We start from the raw sequence: 21,241 nt of genomic DNA on the forward strand, positions 1-21,241 counted from the left end.
ATCTGAAGTTATAAATACCTAGGCTTTCAGTCAACTAAAAGTTGGTCGATAAAATAACGGTTTTGGCTCTAGATCGCCTAATTTTGAGACCCAACATATTTCTCTTTAAAAACTTTGGAATTGTTGCTAGAAAAACTGTATCTGTTTTTTTTTCAGGTGTATTTTTGCCAAAGGCTTTTTTAAACTTTTCTAAGTGCCTGCGTAGGTTTAGTTTATATTCATATATTTACTTATATGAGAGTCTAGCAACAAGAACGTGCTATTGTTAGATTATTTATGTGTAAATAATATGGCGGGAAATTAGGAAAGAGTAAAAGTATAAACATATTTTACATATGCTTGACTTTAATTCCCCACTGAACATTAGCACCAAACAAAGCAACAACAAAATATTTAACAAATATATTTTGGGGGAAATGAAAGTCACATTTTCTTCTTGTTGCTATTGTAGTAGATATATTTGGAGAAAGTATTTTTGACTAGGGGAAAGACAATATCAAACATGACTTCATATGTTAATGTTTAGAGGAATGAAACAAATTTCCTTAACTTTACGGAATAAATTTTAAAGATTTTCGAGGTCATATGGACTTTAGGGATATCAGAGGATTATGACCTATTGGTATTAAAGTCTAGAGAATGTTTACACATCCTTTTCGAAAAACCCTTTAGTATGAACTTTTATGATTGTGTAATAGCTATGAATGCTTGTTCGTTTGCTTGGCTGATTGTCTAGTATGAGTTGTTGTTTGCAATACTTGTTTGGTTGCTTGGTTTGGTTTTGGCTGCATGGCTGCTTCTAGCTTGATATTGCTTTTGCTTTTATATCCACATGGTGTTTGAACTGCTGTGTCGTCATTGCCGTCCTTAAAGTTGTTGTTTGGTGTAACATTTAGTGTCATGCTGTGTCACGTTATTTATTTTATTATTTTAACATGCTATTGCCTTTATTTGCATGTTTTTATTATTATTTTTTTTTTTTGTTGTATATAAAACATGTATTAAGGTTTTTCTAAAATATTTTTATTATTCGTTTTCTTCCTAAATGGTTTTAAAGAAAATTAAGTAATATTTCAAAAAATATTTATATTAAAATTGCTATTATTTGTAGGAAACGAAAGAAAAAATCATACGTATGAGTTATAGGCAATTCGATATGTAAATAAATAATACTCATACGCACCGCTGAAGGTTGTACAGTGGACGTCCACTAGTACGAATTATATAGTGTCAGGCCCTTTCGTAATACCGAAAAATTCGTATTATTGAACAACACATTTTGTATGTTTAAATTCAAATAATACACATAAAATATTGGATTTTATTTATTTTTGTTTTATTTTTCATGAAAAATTACATAACGGAACAAAATATAATAAATGTGTATTATTTTAAATAAATTTCTTGTACATAAACAGGCATAAAAGGGACATATTTACGTATATGAATTGTTAATTTTGAAAGTATCGTGAGTCCAATGGTTGAAATGAGATATATGTAGAAGGTTTTAAATTTTAATGTTTTTAAAAAGATGTGTGCCAAAGACAATTTGCAATTTACATATGTGTTCTAAAATGTATTAAAATGTTCAGATTACATAAAACTTTTATTAGAAACTTGAATGGAATATACCACAATTCTCTAATTTATAATTTTCTCTTAAAAATTAGAATAGTTATCCTTAAACCCATTGTTTGGAATGTGGAGTCACACTACTTTCAAAATTAACAGTTCATACATACATATGTATATAAATATCATTTTACTTATTAAAAAATCCATCATTTAACATCGATGTTTATTACATTGTAAAATGATTCTTACGGCTTTTTCAATAACAGCGCTTTTGAGGCTTATATTGTTCTCAGCAGAGTTATTGTTGGGAACTAATAAAATACTTTCCTCATTGTCGTTATCATCCAATTTAATTTCTTCTCTTGGGTCATCAAAATTCCAATAAAATAAATTAATAATACTAAATAATTGTTGATTTGTAAATATACATGCAGTAAATTGTGTGTATAGGATTTTTAAAAATACAAAACACTTGTAATAAATACAAAAAAACTTCAAAATTACTGAGCTTAAGGTGAATGATACCGAAATAAAAAAATAAAAACTTCATTCATACGTAAATAAAACCAAAATTCCCATAAAAAATGCGTTATTCGTACTATCGAACAGAAAAATTGTGACTTTATTCGTACTATAGAGTAGACAATGCAACAATTTTGCCATTCGTATTATTGGATATTCGTAATAAAGAGTATACGTACTATTGGACGTCCACTGTATTTTAAAAATTGTTCAAAATTTATAAAAAAGCTACAACTATTTGCACAAAGAAGAAATCATGAAACATTTAAGCCACTAAATGAACAAAAATTTGGCTTAAAGTAAGTATGATAACTAACGTATGAGTAATGTACAACTTAAAAATTATTGTCAAAAAAATCTGTAATTACAACAAGTTTATACATTATCTTAAAAATTTTATAGAATCAAAAACTTAAATTAAAGAAGAACATTTGTAAACTACAGACAATATTGACTACAACATTTCTTTATTTTCTAATAGAATTTTAAAAGCAAAAAAAAAGAATCAAAATCTTTATCAAGAAACAATCTTATCTATTACATTATATCCCGTTTTATATTCCCAATTACTGCCAACCAAACAAATGAGCACCGTCATAAAAAATACAAAATAATTATATAAATTGAATCTTTTTCCATAAAAAAAGGTAACAGAAAAAGCAAAAGAAAACACTTTGAACTTTCATTCAATATTTATTTAAATTGATTAGAATTACAAGTATATAAAATGTAATAAAGCGAAATATAATTATAAAAATTGCACTGAACAAGCAGAATAGATGATTGGAAATTGCAGATGAATTTCTAGCAGGTGAAAATAATAAATGAAACTAAATATTTAGTTTAAATAGTTTTTTCATTAATTAACCATTATTTAAAGAAAACGGTTGTAAAAATTGTGGCAATAAGAAATGGAAAAGTAATTGCTAAATACTAATTACTAACAAGGAAGATGATATTTGCATTAATATAAAAGAACATTTCTTTCCATCAGACAAAGTTTCCAAATACAATACAACTCTACTATACCATTTCTAACTCTAAACGTATGAGTTACAGGTATATCAATATCTAAGTAAATAATACTCATACGCACTGTTGATTTTAAACCTACAACTATACACATATTTGTATATTTACGAAATCATGAAACTTTAAGCTACAAAAAGTATATTCTAAAAATTTGGATTTATGTAAGTGCAATAACTGACGTAAGATCAATATCCAAATTAAATATAATCATATAACAGTCATACGCGCCATATTTATGGAATTTTGAAAGCATATTTAACATTAATTTAAAAAGTATATAAAATCAATTACATACAGAAATACGAAAGAACATTCTACGGAAATTGTAAACTAAATTAATACTACGCTAACTTTAATCCAACAACGCAATAATCTACACTAACTCTGTTTTAGCATTACTCTAAATCTACTCCACTCTAAATTTACTCCACTCTAACTATACTCTAACTCTACTCCAACTCTACTCTAACTCTACTCTAAATCTACTCTAAATCTACTCTACTCTAACTCTTCTCTAACTATACTCTATCACTACTCTAACTCTTCTCTAACTCTATTTTACTCTAACCAGTGTTGCCAATTTAGCACTTTTAGTGCTAGATTTAGCACTTTTTAAACTCATTTAGAACCCAAAAATGTAATCTAGCACCTAGCATCTTTTTTAGCATTTTTAAAAGGTTTTTTGGCACTTTTTTTAGCACATTTTAGGATTTTTTGGTACATATTCTTGTATGCCAATTTTAATTGTTCTTCTGTAAAAATACGGTTAAAAATGAATAATTAATTAATTATGTACAACATAAAAATTAATGTTTACTGGTTATCTACAGAAATATCGGTTCGTATTTGATGAGCTTAAGTTACATTTTAAAAGGCCTGCTTCCTATGGAACAAAGCTAAACTAAAATCTTATATTCAATATACATTTCCAAAAATTTTTTGAATTGCAATATTCTTTAGAAAGGATTTCATTTGTGTCTTCCCGTTAGACTTTTAATTAGAAATATCATTATAATTGTAAACACAATTTCAAAAATATTCACAACCAAAAATTTTGGCGTTACGCATCAACAAACTCGTTCAATGGAACGTTTCTGGAACAAGTTTTTTAATCAATGAAAGTTCGAGTTTGCTATCCTCAGATATAATTCTAGAGAAGCTTTAGAGAACATATACACCTTCTTTAAAACTATATCTTTTTCCAGCGATTTATGATTCAAATTGTTAAGATTGAGATACAATTTTCTAAACCGTCAATTATAATTAAAATTTCTTACAATAAATTCGAGATATTTTTCCACTGGTTTGAAGTAGTTGTTTTTAAAATCTGGACTACTAACCCAATGCAAATATTTGTAACAATGGAAATATTGAAATAAATGATTTCATCGGAACTTTTTATTCACAACATTTTTCGACAGAACTGTTTCGAGAATTAATGGTGATATTATTAGTTGCAATGTCGCAGTTCCAGAATCTGGTTGTTTACTTTCGATCTAAAAAATTCAAAAAAAAAATAAAAATTTATTGAATAAGCATTTCTAATTCCGTATTAAAATCAACCTTAAATAAGTGGATTTATTACGTTTGCATATTAAGGTAAAAACCAGAGACAGTAACTGTTTAAATTATATTATAAAACATAAAATTTAATAATTATTTTTCAAGCAAAAATTTTTTTCCTCAAAAATAAAACTTATTGTTAAGTTTTATTTTTTTTTTTTTTTTGTTCAAAAATAAAACTTATTTCTTGATTCTTATTTTTTGTTCAAAAAATAATTATTACTTTTGAGTTTTATTTTTACATTGAAAAATAAAAATTATTTTTAAGTTTTATATTTTTGTTTGAAAAATAAAAGTTATTCTTGAGTTTTATATTATTTTCTTCAAAAATAAAACTTAATATGAAAATATATTCTTACAAATATAAATGAAATTTTGATTAAAATGTTATTATAACATTATAAAGAAGTAGTTGTGTTATATTCGTGCAAGCCGAATCTTAAAGTGAATTTGGAAGGAGGTCTTAAGAAGATGATTGTGTATCGATCTATTCGGAATTCTTTATTACGATTAACTCACTTATTGGATCAACACAGTACTTATCATATATCAGAATAATATGAGCATTAGGGCGGTTTTCGAAAGTGTACCTTTTAAGGGATTTATGTACCGAACTCTGCGTTAAACTAACTTTTTCAACTTTTCAAATGAGACATTTTACATGTGATTTCGAAATGCTTATACTCTTGGATATTATTTGATTACAATTGCAATATAATAAATATATTTATAAGAGTTCAAAATTTATTCTGGAAGCATACTTGCTTTTCCCGTTTGCACTATACAGTGCATCCAACAGACAGACGTTCGTATTTGACTAGATCGTCTTAGAATATTATAAGGACCCAGAATATATGTATGTATGAACTTTTGTGAGTCTACGACTACGATGAGTTACAAACGAAATGACAAAATATACATAAAAATTCGAATTGGAAACTAAACCTTATATTGGACGCACATATTCCATATTGAACATTTTATACATATCAATATTATCCCTTTCACGCACAAAACCAAACCGCGGTGTCCCGTATACGTGAAAGGGTTATCATAGCTATGCGTTTTAGATAGTGAAGAGTTAAAATTCATACTTGCCCTTTTTTTCAAAATGTCTTAAGAAAAGCTTAAAATTTACATGTAGTATTGTAAAAAGTAATTTCTCTAAACATTTTATATAAGAAAATGTTTTCATATTGAGTTTTATTTTTGAAAAAATAAAATAAAACTCAAGAATAATTTTTATTTTTCAAGTTAAAAAATTAAACTTATGTGTTGTTTCTAGATAACGAGCGAGTAGTTTGAGCACAAATTTTACTTGTATTTTGTTATTGTAACAAAAACAAAATACAAGTAAAATTTTAACTCAAACTACTCACACGTTATCTAGAAACAACACATAAAATTGATTTTTATTTTTCAATGAAAAATATAAAAAGCAAAAATAATCGTTGATTTGAACAAAAAATAAAACTTAAGAAAAATTATTATTTTCTGAGTAATATATAAAACTCAAAGAAAAATAATTAAAATTAAGTTTTTTAAATAAAACTTAAAAAATAAAAATCATTGTTTTAACCGATAATGCATCTTTAGAGAAAACAAATGGTATATTCAATTAAATTATACTCTTAATCCTTGTATTTGATTTTTTTGTTTTAAATTTTAAGAATAATCATTATTTTCTGTCCCTGGTAAAAACATTATTTATGCAGTTAAAAAATACCAAAAAATAAAGCTATTTTAGAAAAATTCTAGGGGCCATATAAAAAATCCTCTTTTTGGGATAAATTAAGAATCGAAAAACTAAAACTAGTTATTACAAACATTTTGTTATGTGTTCAAATCGTCCCATAATAAGTGAAGTTGGTCCATTTGCGTACGGAGCTAAAAATATTATTTATGTAGTTTATTTTAAAAATTTAAATTTAAATATTTTACAATAAAAAAGCTTATTTTTGTTAGCACTTTTTCTAGCATTTGTTTCTTTATTTTTAGCACTTTCTAGCATTTTTTTCAAAACAATCTAGCACTTTTTTTCAATTAGGTTTTGGCAACACTGACTCTAACACTACTCTAACTCTACTCTATTCTAACTCTACTCTAAATATACTCTAACTCTACTCTGTGACTTTTTCACTAAAAAGTGACTATTTCACTTGAAAGTGACTTTTCACTAAAAACTCAAACTCAAACTCTACTCTACTCTACTCTACTCTACTCTACTCTACTCTACTCTACTCTACTCTAACTCTACTCTAACTCTAACTCTACTCTAACTCTAACTCTAACTCTACTCTAACTCTAACTCTACTCTACTCTACTCTACTCCTAACTCTACTCTAACTCTACTCTAACTCTACTCTAACTCTACTCTAACTCTACTCTAACTCTACTCTAACTCTACTCTAACTCTACTCTAACTCTACTCTAACTCTACTACTCTAACTCTACTCTAACTCCACTCTAACTCTACTCTAACTCTACTCTAACTCTTCTCTAACTCTACTCTAACACAACTCTAACTCTTCTCTAACTCTATTCTACTCTAACACTACTCTAACTCTACCCTATTCTAACTCTAACTCTACTCTAAATATACTCTAACTCTACTCTGTGACTTTTTCACTAAAAGTGACTTTTTCACTAAAAAGTGACTATTTCACTTAAAAGTGACTTTTTCACTAAAAAGTGACTTTTTCACTAAAAAGTGACTTTTTTACTAAAAAGTGACTTTTTCACTAAAGAGTGACTATTTCACTTAAAAGTAACTTTTTCACTAAAAAGTGACTTTTTCACCAAAAAATTACTTTTTCAAAAAAAGTGACATTTTCACTAAAAAGTGACTTTTTCACTTAAAAGTGACTTCTTCACAAAAAGTGACTTTTTTACTAAAAAATTAATTTTTCATTAAAAACTGATTTTTTCACTAAAAAGTGACTTTTTCACTAAAAAGTGATTTTTTCACTAAAAAGTGACTTTTTCACTATAAAGTGACTTTTTCACTAAAAAGTGACTTTTTCACTAAAAAGTGACTTTTTCACTAAAAAGTGACTTTTTCACTAAAAAGTGACTTTTTCACTAAAAAGTGACTTTTTCACTAAAAAGTGACTTTTTCACTAAAAAGTGACTTTTTCACTAAAAAGTGACTTTTTCACTAAAAAGTGACTTTTTCACTAAAAAGTGACTTTTTCACTAAAAAGTGACTTTTTCACTTAAAAGTCACTTCTTCACAAAAAGTGACTTTTTTACTAAAAAATTAATTTTTCATTAAAAACTGATTTTTTCACTAAAAAGTGACTTTTTCACTAAAAAGTGATTTTTTCACTAAAAAGTGACTTTTTCACTAAAAAGTGACTTTTTCACTAAAAAGTGACTTTTTCACTAAAAAGTGACTTTTTCACTAAAAAGTGACTTTTTCACTAAAAAGTGACTTTTTCACTAAAAAGTGACTTTTTCACTAAAAGTGACTTTTTCACTAAAAAGTGACTTTTTCACTAAAAAGTTACTTTTTTACTTAAAAGTGACTTTTTCACTAAAAAGTGACTTTTTCCCTTAAAAGTGTCTATTTCACTAAACATTAACTTTATTACTTATATGTGATTTTTTCACTAAAAATTTAAATTTACATTTTGACTAAAAAGTGACTTATTCACTAAAAACTGACATTATGACTATAAAGTGAAGTACTTAGTAAAAGTAAAAAGTCACTGGTGGAGAAGTTACTTTTTGTGAAAAAGTTATTTTTAATGAAAAAGTAATTTTGTAATTTTGAAGAAAAATTTGCCAGAAGTTAAAACTACGCTTTTTAGTGAGAGTAAGAAGTACTAAAAGCTAACTAACAGACAACTAAAAAAAATCGCTTTTGAAAAGGCCTCTATTTAAAAGATAAATCTAGTATTGCTGTCTATGTTATACCCCAGTTTAAAGAGCACTGCTTCAAAACGTTTGATCAAACTGTGCGTTATGTTTCATTCAAAAACTTTAGTTTATAAATAAAATTGCCAGAAAGTATACTACAGTTTTATAATTAATATTGCATATTTATGTATTTTATGAAACTATTAACTAAAGACTTTTAAAAAGTTTTGTTTTAATGCTCAAAAACATATTATTAAAAGTTAAAAATAAAGAAAAATTGTATGCTTTAGAAAAAAATTAAGTAGGCGTCAAAGAAAACACTTACTACAATTCAAAATGTTTATGGGAATGTTTAATTATTTGTGGCTTAACATTAATTACTTGCAACTCTCATACCCCAATACTGTAAATTCCTTTATAAGACATATTAAATATTTAAGAGTATTAAAAGAAACCTTCTTTTCATACTGACCCCATAAACTTGAAATATTATTTTTGAAAATTTACTTTAAATGTTAAAAATGTAATTTGACAAAAAATATAAAACCAAAAATGTACTGAAAATCCTGTTAATGGCTCAATGTTTTTTCTTTTCGGTTCCCTTTAAATAGTCGACAACACTAGCAGCCACACCACTAACTTAACACAATGAAGGAATAAAGAAAATAATAATATTGTATGGCTTTGGTTTAACAATGACTTTTGTTTCCTTATTGTAAGGGAGTTCCTGTTGAACACATGGATTTATACACATAAACACATAAACACACATGTGTGTTATAAAGACGACGTTTTTGGTACTAGTAATAAACTTGACAATCACTCATGTGTGGCTTATTAAAGTTGTGTAAAACTACCCACACAGTTTAAAAAAAAAGGGATACAACACATTTACTTGTAGTAGTACTTACTAACTACATATTCACTCACACCATCATACATTTAACATTCTTGTACTTATTTAAAGAGCTCCTTTTTCACATTATACCGGACTTGTTTATGCAGCATTTAACATCGTCAATGTTTGGGTATGAGTGCGGGTATGTGTGTGTGTGTGGGATCATTATTGTGGTCTCACACATTTATTTAATGTCCTTTATATACGTCCAGGATTTGTTATTGCTGTGTCTCCATTGAGTTCTACATAATTTTTGTGGCTGTATGACTTTTGTAAACATAAAATTAGTTACGCCCTTCAACATGATTTCTTGAGTTTAGTTTTTTATTACATTTATTTAGCTTTCTTGAAAATAATTTTGAAAAGTTTAATGTGGTCAAAAGAAAATATGTTGTTAATAGCTTTAGTTGAAAGTTGTGATTAAGTAATATTTGCTAGTTTAGACAAATGTGTATGATTTTGCTTTACTTTTAGTTTGATGATATATCTTGAAGATTTTTTTACTTTAAAAGTGTAATAGAACCTAGATTGAGAAGTCTCCATTTCATTAAGTGATGAACTTTTCACGACAAATTGAATTTTTTTGTATAAGATTGAATGAAATGTTTAAGTTTCAAAGAAAGCTCACTAAACGTAATAGAAAAAAGATAAATTCGCTCTAAAAAAAATATTCGGTATCTTTTCATTTATCCCATTTGTAGTAAAAATTAACTTTTCACGGATATTTAACTTTATTACTTAAATGTGAAATTTTTCTTAAAAGTGACTTTTTAACTAAAAAGTGACTTTTTCACTAAAAAGTGACTTTTTCACTAAAAAGTGACTTTTTCACTAAAAAGTGACTTTTTCACTAAAAAGTGACTTTTTCACTAAAAAGTGACTTTTTCACTAAAAAGTGACTTTTTCACTAAAAAGTGACTTTTTCACAAAAAGTGACTTTTTCACAAAAAGTGACTCTTTCACTAAAAACACACTTTTTCACTAAAAAGTGACTTTTTCTTAAAAAGTGACTTTTTCACTAAAAAGTGACTTTTTCTTAAAAAGTGACTTTTTCACTAAAAAGTGACTTTTTCACTAAAAAGTGACTTTTTCACTAAAAATTGACTTTTTCTCTAAAAAGTGACTTTTTCACTAAAAAGTGACTTTTTCACTAAAAGTGAATTTTTCACTAAAAGTGACTTTTTCACTAAAAAGTGAATTTTTCACTAAAAAGTGACTTTTTCACTAAAAGTAGAGTAGAGCTAGAGTACAGTTAGAGTAGAGTTAGAGTAGAGTTAGAGTAGAGTTAGAGTAGTGTTAGAGTAGAGTTAGAGTAGAGTTAGAGTAGAGTTAGAGTAGAGTTAGAGTAGAGTTAAGTAGAGTTAGAGTTAGAGTAGAGTAGAGTTAGAGTAGAGTTAGAGTAGAGTTAGAGTAGAGTAGAGTTAGAGTTAGAGTTAGAGTAGAGTTAGAGTAGAGTAGTTAGAGTAGAGTTAGAGTTAGAGTAGAGTTAGAGTAGAGTTAGAGTAGAGTAGAGTAGAGTTAGAGTAGAGTTAGAGTTAGAGTTAGAGTAGAGTTAGAGTAGAGTTAGAGTAGAGTTAGAGTAGAGTTAGAGTAGAGTTAGAGTAGAGTAGAGTTAGAGTAGAGTAGAGTAGAGTTAGAGGTAGAGTTTAGAGTAGAGTTAGGAGTAGAGTTCGAGTAGAGTTAGAGTGAGTTAGAGTAGAGTTAGAGTAGAGTTAGAGTTAGAAATAGAGTAGAATTAGAGTAGAATTAGAGTAAAGTTAGAATAGAGTGTAGAGTAGATTTAGATTTGAGTTGAGTAAGTTAGAGTAGAGTTAGAGTAAGTTAGTGTAAAGTAGAGTAGAGTTAGAGTTAGAGTAGAGTTAGAGTAGGTTAGACTTAGAGGAGATGTTGAGTGCAGTTTTAGTTAAGTTAGGAAGAGTTAGATTAAGTTAAAGTAGTGTTAGAAAAGATTGGGACTAAATTTAACTTAGTGTTATAGTAAAGTTAAAGTAGAGTTAGGAAACATTTTAGGGAAAGCGTAGTTGTTATAGTTAAGTTCATATTAAAAACAATTATATAGAAATAAGAAAACTTTATTTCTGTTTAACAAAGACATATTTTCGGTAAAAAGGCAAAAGATATGAAAAACTTTTTAAAACAAATTTTCCACATTTAAAGTGCAAATTTATGAAATTCATCTTATTGTATTAGATATTACTTCCTCCACTGATTAAATTATGAATGTGATTGATTACTGAAGATTTTTATTATAAAACCTACTTAACAATTCCACCACCTTTACAACTATTAATCCACCAAGCAACCACCTATTGTTACATAAAATGTCACACATGTGAAATTGCTAATAATGTCAGCAAGAATGTCACAATTTTGTAGTATTAGAACAGATCCAGTTTATCGTTGAAGTCTCTCAACTGTTAAAGTCTATAAACTAATATTATGATAATTTTGAATTAATAAAATAATTATTAAAAATACTGCCGAAGTTTAATCCCTCCCCCTTTTTGGGAACTTATATATTTTTTTTTGGGCCAGAAGAGGAAATAATAGGATTTAAGTACCAAAGGAAGTTTAACCGTATTAACAAAAATATCTAAGGAGAAGCAACAGAAACTAGTAAGAAATGAAACCAATAAAGCAACGGGTGTTAAATAAAATTAAAGAAAATAAAATTATGAGCAAATGCTGCTTGAATAATTTGTTATTTTTTATTATTACTTTTTACAGCTAAACAATATAGCAGGGCACAGTGTGCTGCTATAAGAAAATAAAGGTATAAAATTTCATCTTCAAAAGAGTTTGTCTTAAATTTTTTCTCCCACTTTAAATGTTTCTCATATTCAACACTGTTCGTAATTGTTCACTTGAAAAAGTCTTAATTTTTAAAATCTCTAGCTAAATATCCACAACAATTGCTACCAACCCCAGACGAAGGAGATATGGAGTGGGTGGTGGGCTTTATTAAAATGTAACCACTAATTTGTCCCTTGACAATTGGAGCAAAAATATTCAAATAAAATTAAAAACTGGCTGGCATTAAGACAGACTTTTTTCTTTTCATATTTTAAGATTTTCCTTATTTACTTTTTTTTTTGGAAAAAAGGGCAAATAATTGAAATCAACACAAGATGTCGCTTATATTATTATGACATTATAAAAAAAGATTTGTGCTCTGCAAGTCATTTTGCCAAAGTTTGTAAGAAGAGAAGGGTGAAACGAATTTTTAAAGTCTTCAAGGAAGCATACAAATAATGTGTTAATTTTGTTTGTTTGTGGAGTTTGCATTTAACGCAAGAACTTATTTCCATTTTTAAGCCACTAATTTTATAACTTCTGTTTATAAAATCAGTGGCTAATTTGCTTAATTTGATATTTTTTTTTGTAAATTAAAATGCTGTCGTAATTCGTTAAAAGTTGTAATTTAATTGAATTTTAAATTCCGTAGTGTGAATCTTTGCAGTTAGTTAGTTAGTTAGTTAGTTAGTTAGTTAGTTAGTTAGTTAGTAGTTAGTTAGTTAGTTAGTTAGTTAGTTAGTTAGTTAGTTAGTTAGTTAGTTAGTTAGTTAGTTAGTAGTTAGTTAGTTAGTTAGTTAGTTAGTTAGTTAGTAGTTAGTTAGTTAGTTAGTTAGTTAGTTAGTTAGTTAGTTAGTTAGTTAGTAGTTAGTTAGTTAGTTAGTTAGTTAGTAGTAGTTAGTTAGTTAGTTAGTTAGTTAGTTAGTTAGTTAGTTAGTTAGTTAGTTAGTTAGTTAGTTAGTTAGTTAGTAGTTAGTTAGTTAGTTAGTTAGTAGTTAGTTAGTTAGTTAGTTAGTTAGTTAGTTAGTTAGTTAGTTAGTTAGTTAGTTAGTTAGTTAGTTAGTTAGTTAGTTAGTTAGTTAGTTAGTTAGTTAGTTAGTTAGTTAGTTAGTTAGTAGTTAGTTAGTTAGTTAGTTAGTTAGTTAGTTAGTTAGTTAGTTAGTTAGTTAGTTAGTTAGTTAGTTAGTAGTAGTTAGTTAGTTAGTTAGTAGTTAGTTAGTTAGTTAGTAGTTAGTTAGTTAGTTAGTTAGTTAGTAGTTAGTTAGTTAGTTAGTTAGTAGTTAGTTAGTTAGTTAGTTAGTTAGTAGTTAGTTAGTTAGTTAGTTAGTTAGTTAGTTAGTTAGTTAGTTAGTTAGTTAGTTAGTTAGTTAGTTAGTTATAGTTAGTTAGTTAGTTAGTTAGTTAGTTAGTTAGTTAGTTAGTAGTTAGTTAGTGGTAGTTAGTTAGTTAGTAGTTAGTTAGTTAGTTAGTTAGTTAGTTAGTTAGTTAGTTAGTTAGTTAGTTAGTTAGTAGTAGTTAGTTAGTTAGTAGTTAGTTAGTTAGTTAGTTAGTTAGTTAGTAGTTAGTTAGTTAGTTAGTTAGTTAGTTAGTTAGTTAGTTAGTTAGTTAGTTAGTTAGTTAGTTAGTTAGTTAGTTAGTTAGTTAGTTAGTTAGTTAGTTAGTTAGTTAGTTAGTTAGTTAGTTAGTTAGTTAGTTAGTTAGTTAGTTAGTTAGTTAGTTAGTTAGTTAGTTAGTTAGTTAGTAGTTAGTTAGTAGTTAGTTAGTTAGTTAGTTAGTTAGTTAGTAGTTAGTTAGTTTAGTTAGTTAGTAGTTAGTTAGTTAGTTAGTTAGTTAGTTAGTTAGTTAGTTAGTAGTTAGTTAGTTAGTTAGTTAGTTAGTTAGTAGTTAGTTAGTTAGTTAGTTAGTTAGTTAGTTAGTTAGTTAGTTAGTTAGTTAGTTAGTTAGTTAGTTAGTTAGTTAGTTAGTTAGTTAGTTAGTTAGTTAGTTAGTTAGTTAGTTAGTTAGTTAGTTAGTTAGTTAGTTAGTTAGTTAGTTAGTTAGTTAGTAGTTAGTTAGTTAGTTAGTTAGTTAGTTAGTAGTTAGTTAGTAGTTTAGTTAGTTAGTTAGTTAGTTAGTTAGTTAGTTAGTTAGTTAGTTAGTTAGTAGTTAGTTAGTTAGTTAGTAGTTAGTTAGTTAGTTAGTTAGTTAGTTAGTTAGTAGTTAGTAGTTAGTTAGTTAGTTAGTTAGTTAGTTAGTTAGTTAGTTAGTTAGTTAGTTAGTTAGTTAGTTAGTTAGTTAGTTAGTTAGTAGTTAGTTAGTTAGTTAGTAGTTAGTTAGTTAGTAGTAGTTAGTTAGTTAGTAGTTAGTTAGTTAGTTAGTTAGTTAGTAGTTAGTTAGTAGTTAGTTAGTTAGTTAGTTAGTTAGTTAGTTAGTTAGTTAGTTATCAAAATTCTGTCCCTGAATGTAAGATACAGATGTAATAGGGATGCCAATCACGAAATCCCGATCCCGAAAATCCCGGGATTTTTCGGGATTAGAAAATCCCGAATCCCGGGATTTGCAAAATAAATCCCGGGATTTTTTCGGGATTAGGATATCCCGAATCCCGGGATTTTTCAAAATGAATCCCGGGATTTATTACTAAAAAATTTTTTTTAATTCTTTTTGAGCCATAATTTCATTCAATTCGCTTCAAAATTACGATCTTTGTTTATTTTTGACTTATTCAGCACAGCTATTCTTGTACATTTTGAACCTTTTATTTTTTAAAGTGGTATGATACCAAATATAGTACATACAAATTTATTTTTTCATTTCGTCGTAGACCCAAAAAGTATACACATTCTTTGTCTATAGTAGACATAAATTTGGACCAAAATTAACACAAGAAATCCTAAAAGCACCTCCTCTGAAAACCAATTTGATGCTAATATTAATGTATTGACCAATCAGCTATTTAATGAGATTCATTTTTAAAATAGAATCGATTTGAATCTACAAAAATAATACAAAAATTGTGTAATATTCAATTTCTGCGGCTTTTCATACAAATTATCATATTTTTTAAATTGATTCTCTTAAATGGAAAGTATTTTGTTGTCTGCGTAGTATTTTGAAATAATAAACCATTCCTCGATTGAAATTAATCATACCTTTTCAAATCTATTGATTTCAAATTGTTCGAATTCCATCACATACCGGAATATTTATTTATTTTATTTCGGCACAGTCAAATATAAAATAAATTTTTAAATGATATCTAGAATGTTTTGCTTTACAACCCAGCAAAAAAGAACTTCCAAAGAAGCGAAAAAGAAGTAGAATTTACTCCATGGAAGTACTGAAAAATAACTGAAGAAGTGATGATTTTAACACAGGCTTGTCATAGGAGGGATGTCCTTTTTATTTGATTCCAAATTTACTACTTCTGAAGTCATTCTCAAGAAGTAATTTTTATGATAATTTTTTGCAAGTTATTCGAAAGTGAAATTGTATTATTATAGAATACAACTAATTTGCCTTAAATAATTTTAAAACTATAAAGGGTAATAGATACATATAATAAAACAGAAGCCGAAAAGTAAAATGTTTTATCTCCCAAGAATGTAAGAACAAAAAAATATCTTCAGCTTTGAAAAAATATAATTATTTTCCAATCTTCGGAAGTCTTTAAACATCACTTCCTCAGAAGGTTAAAAAATTCACTTAGTGCTACTTTTAAAGTGGTGATAAATGGTATACTTTTGGAAGTACTTCGTTTTAATTTTGCTGGAATGCTTTCTATAAATCTGAGTGATAACAGTAAAGGTAAATTAAATTGTTCTGAATGTAGATAACATGTTTCAAAGAAAAGGTTCATTTATGATCTAACCTGATATTCGAAGGATTGAACGTTATATTTATTATAACCTATTGGTCCTACACCCACCTTAAAGTATACCGATCGAATCAGAATCGCTTTCTGAGTCGTCGTTTAACATTAGCCCCCATTAAAAAATATCTTAAACGTCCAAAAATTTACTTATAACCATTAGTATCGCGATGACATTCAGCATAACTAACCTTTATATAAAATTACATGCCTCTTCCCAAATGTTTGAGGATCGGCCCATATTTGACCCTAGCTCCCATATAAAGCCTCTTTTAGAAATTTAGTTTTTCATCAATAAATTGCTTAAATACATCGGAATTAAGGTAAAATTCAACAAATTTTTTATGAAAAATAAATAATTTATCTTCTGTCGATTAATTTTCACAAGATTAAACAATTTTTTTCACAAACATGAAGATTTCAGATTTTCATGTATAAAATAATTAAATTTATGTAATCCCGAAATCCCGTAAAATCCCGAAATCCCGAAAAATCCCGGGATCCCGAAATATCCCGGGATCCCGGGATTGCAATTTTCAAAATCCCGAATCCCGGGATTTGTAAAAGCCAGTCCCGTTTGGCATCCCTAAGATGTAATAAAATATACATAAACTACTTTTATTGCTTCATATCGTTTTATTATTTAAATTTTTTTTTTTTATTTAATTCAATTTGAGCCCAAATTTATCTTTAATCATTTCAATGGCAGCATCCTTTAGTCCAACGAAAAAAAGAGGTCACACTCTGATTATTACATTTATGCAATGAATTGACTCAAGTGACAATTGGTATTTTCAGGCAAATCACAAATGCCCTTCAAAGGATTATAGTAATTATCGCCACAACTCAAAAACATTGCTTCACCTTTGTTGCAGACATAGAAATCATTGCATTTGTTCGGCGAAACCAATTTGAAGCCATCTGGTTTGTTACGGCACACGAAGCGTATGTACAAATCGATATTGTTACTGGGAAGTTTAGCAGGTTCGGATTGACTTTGTGCAGCATCAATGGCAAGGGGACAAGGAGGTGTAGTGGTTGTCACTGCATTGCAAGGAGCTTTTGTAGTTGTTGTTGAGCAAGTTGTGGTTGTTGTTGAGCAAGTAGTTGTTGTTGTGGTTGGTGTAGTAGTAGTCTTTGTAGTTGTAGTTTTAGTAGTGGTGCTTTTTGTAGTTGTTGGTTTTGTAGTAGTGCAAGTTGTGGTTGTTGTTGTGGTACAAGTAGTTGTTGTTGTGGTTGGTGTAGTGGTTGTTTTTGTTGTTGTAGTTTTAGTGGTGGTAGTTTTTGTAGTTGTTGGTTTTGTAGTAGTGCAGGTTGTAGTTGTTGTTGAGCAAGTAGTCGTTGTTGTGGTACAAGTAGTTGTTGTTGTGGTTGGGGTAGTAGTTATCTTTGTTGTTGTAGTTTTTGTGGTGGTGGTTTTTGTAGTTGTTGGTTTTGTAGTAGTGCAGGTTGTAGTTGTTGTTGAGCAAGTAGTCGTTGTTGTGGTGCAAGTAGTTGTTGTTGTGGTTGGGGTTGTAGTTGTCTTTGTTGTTGTAGTTTTTGTAGTTGTTGGTTTTGTAGTAGTGCAAGTTGTAGTTGTTGTTGAGCAGGTAGTCGTTGTTGTGGTACATGTAGTAGTTGTTGTGGTTGGTGTTGTAGTGGTCTTTGTTGTTGTAGTTTTAGTGGTGGTAGTTTTTGTAGTTGTTGGTTTTATAGTAGTGCAAGTTGTGGTTGTTGTTGAGCAAGTAGTCGTTGTTGTGGTACAAGTAGTTGTTGTTGTGGTTGGTGTTGTAGTGGTCTTTGTTGTTGTAGTTTTAGTGGTGGTAGTTTTTGTAGTTGTTGGTTTTGTAGTAGTGCAAGTGGTAGTTGTTGTTGTGGTGCAAGTAGTTGTTGTTGTGGTTGGGGTAGTAGTTGTCTTTGTTGTTGTAGTTTTTGTGGTGGTGGTTTTCGTTGTGCTTGTCGTTGTAGTAGTGCAAGTTGTGGTTGTTGTTGAGCAAGTAGTCGTTGCTGTGGTACAAGTAGTTGTTGTTGTGGTTGGTGTTGTAGTGGTCTTTGTTGTTGTAGTTTTAGTGGTGGTAGTTTTTGTAGTTGTTGGTTTTGTAGTAGTGCAAGTGGTAGTTGTTGTTGAGCAAGTAGTCGTTGTTGTGGTGCAAGTAGTTGTTGTTGTGGTTGGGGTAGTAGTTGTCTTTGTAGTTTTTGTGGTGGTGGTTTTCGTTGTGCTTGGTGTTGTTGTAGTGCAAGTTGTGGTGGTTGTTGAACAAGTAGTCGTTGTTGTGGTACATGTAGTAGTTGTTGTGGTTGGTGTTGTAGAAGTTTTAGTGGTGGTAGTTTTTGTAGTTGTTGGTTTTGTAGTAGTGCAAGTTGTGGTTGTTGTGGTACAAGTAGTTGTTGTTGTGGTTGGTGTTGTAGTTGTCTTTGTTGTTGTCGTTTTTGTGGTGGTTGTTTTCGTTGTTGTTATTGTTGTTGTAGTGCAAGTTGTGGTGGTTGTTGAACAAGTAGTAGTTGTTGTTGTTGGTGTTGTAGTGGTCTTTGTTGTTGTAGTTTTTGTAGTGGTTGGCTTTGTAGTAGTGCAAGTTGTAGTTGTTGTTGAGCAAGTAGTCGTGCTAGTGGTACAAGTTGTTGTTGTTGTGGTTGACGTAGTCTTTGTTGTTGTAGTTTTAGTAGTGGTGGTTTTTGTAGTAGTGCTAGTTGTGGTTGTTGTTGTAGTACAAGTAGTAGTTGTTGTGGTTGGTGTAGTTGTGGTCTTTGTTGTTGTAGTTTTAGTAGTTGTAGTTTTTGTAGTGGTTGTTGGTGTAGTAGTGGGCTTTGTTGTTGTAGTGCAAGTGGTCATTGTTGTTGTACAAGTTGTAGTAATAGGTTTCTCTGTTGCAGTACATGGTGCCTTTGTAGTAGTAGTGCATGGTGGTTTTGGTGTTGTAACTTCACCACAGCTTTCAGCTGCACTACATTTCTGAGTCTGTAAATTGAACATTAAATTACCCTCACAAAGGTTCTTTGAGGCAACACAGTTATCCTTGCATTCATAATAAACCTGTTGATTAATAGGATCTAAGGCGTAACCATTGGAGATTCCACAACAAGGACCGCTACAGCCAGCCGGTACATTTACTTCATTTTCCAATGTCTCCATACAACCAGTATCTTTGGTAACACACTTTTGATTCACGGAATCGAAGAAACGGGGACAAGCACGTAGTTCAGATTCACCATTTTGACATTCATAATATTGAGAACAGCTGCCCGGTACTAAAGCTTTGAAACCGTTTTGCTTATTACGACACAGGTACTTAGCGTAAAGGGTGGTATCTAATTTGGCCGCCTGAGTAGTGGTAGCGGCCAATGCCAGCAAAACACAAGATAAAACTATAAGAGAAAAATAAAAAGGGTTTGTTTATAAAATTGGTTAAAGTAAATTTTGGGCTATAGAGGTTTCGTACCAAATAGAGTCTTCATATTACTGATGCTATTTGCTAAACTGTCTGATTTTTGGAATACAAAATCAAACCTTATATATGAAACATTTTGTATGTTTGCTAATATCATTTACTAACTTAATGAATATAAAATGTTTTTTTTTTAACAACTATTTTTAATGGATTTATTTAGTTTCCATTAAAAATTAAACAGAGTAAAACAAAAACTTTCTTTTTTGGAAAGAAAAAAAAAAAATAATGGAATTCTTATCATTTAGCACCAAAAAAGTAGCAAGCAGTTATTTATCAGCTTCCGATAAGGTTGTAAAATTTGATGTCTTACTTGACATTGAGAACATTTTTAATTTGGTACCAATTATTTTAATGCAATTTTATTGTTAATAGGCCTCTGTTTTCGAGTGATTTGAAAAAGCAAAAAACATTTTTTTGAATGCCCTCGCCTAATATGTTTACAATACTTTTTTAAGGTTAAAAATTTTCAGTGACATGTGTTTGCTATATCCATTTGCAATCTCATGTCACGAAGAATTGATAACGAATCAGAAGTAATTTGAAATAAAATCTGAAATGATCAGGGAAACCAAAATATTTAAAACCATGTTTATTGTAGTGCGTCCATAATAGCATAATTTTGCATGGTTTTTATGACCAAATGTGACTATTACTAACTAACTAACTAACTAACTAACTACTAACTAACTAACTAAACTAACTACTAACTAACTAACTAACTAACTAACTAACTAACTAACTAACTAACTAACTACTAACTAACTAAACTAACTAACTAACTAACTAACTAACTAACTAACTACCTAACTAACTAACTAACTAACTAACTAACTAACTAACCTAAACTAACTAACTAACTAACTAACGAACTAACTAACTAACTAACTAACTAACGAACTAACTAACTAACTACTAACTAACTAACTAACTAACTAACTAACTAACTAACTAACTAACTAACTAACTAACTAACTAACTAACTAACTAACTAACTAACTAACTAACTAACTAACTAACTACTAACTAACTAACTAACTACTAACTACTAACTAACTAACTAACTAACTAACTAACTACTAACTAACTAACTAACCTAACTAACTAACTAACTAACTACTAACTAACTAACTAACTAACTAACTAACTAACTACTAACTAACTACTAACTAACTATAACTAACTACTAACTAACTAACTAACTAACTAACTAACTAACTACTAACTAACTAACTAACTAACTAACTAACTAACTAACTACTAACTAACTAACTAACTAACTAACTAACTAACTAACTAACTAACTAACTAACTAACTACCTAACTAACTAACTACTAACTAACTAACTAACTAACTAACTAACTAACTAACTAACTACTAACAACTAACTAACTACAACTAACTAACTAACTAACTAACTAACTAACTAACTAACTAACTAACTAACTAACTAACTAACTAACTAACTAACTAACTAACTAACTAACTAACTAACTAACTAACTAACTAACTAACTAACTAACTAACTAACTAACTAACTAACTAACTAACTACTAACTAACTAACTACTACTAACTAACTAACTAACTAACTAACTAACTAACTAACTAACTAACTAACTAACTAACTAACTACTAACTAACTAACTACACTAACTAACTACTAACTAACTAACTAACTAACTAACTAACTAACTAACTACTAACTAACTAACTACTAACTAA

General features: G+C 28.7%; 1 protein-coding gene across 1 annotated transcript; it reads right to left on the reverse strand.

Annotated features, from left to right (window-relative positions):
• Positions 1–16,707: 16,707 nt before the first annotated feature.
• LOC119613494 (mucin-2-like) lies at positions 16,708–19,592 on the reverse strand. The gene is made up of 2 exons (XM_037969520.1): positions 19,511–19,592; positions 16,708–19,436 (listed from the first exon to the last, which is right to left on the reverse strand). The coding sequence occupies exons 1-2, from the start codon at positions 19,524–19,526 to the stop codon at positions 16,852–16,854; spliced, it is 2,601 nt and encodes an 866-aa protein (XP_037825448.1). The 5' UTR covers positions 19,527–19,592; the 3' UTR covers positions 16,708–16,851.
• Between the last annotated feature and the right edge of the window lie 1,649 nt (positions 19,593–21,241).

This window comes from Lucilia sericata, unplaced genomic scaffold (assembly GCF_015586225.1).
Source record: "Lucilia sericata isolate MDLA Ls3-8-SP2 unplaced genomic scaffold, ASM1558622v1 Contig002153F_arrow, whole genome shotgun sequence".
Taxonomy (NCBI): Eukaryota; Metazoa; Arthropoda; class Insecta; order Diptera; family Calliphoridae; genus Lucilia; species Lucilia sericata.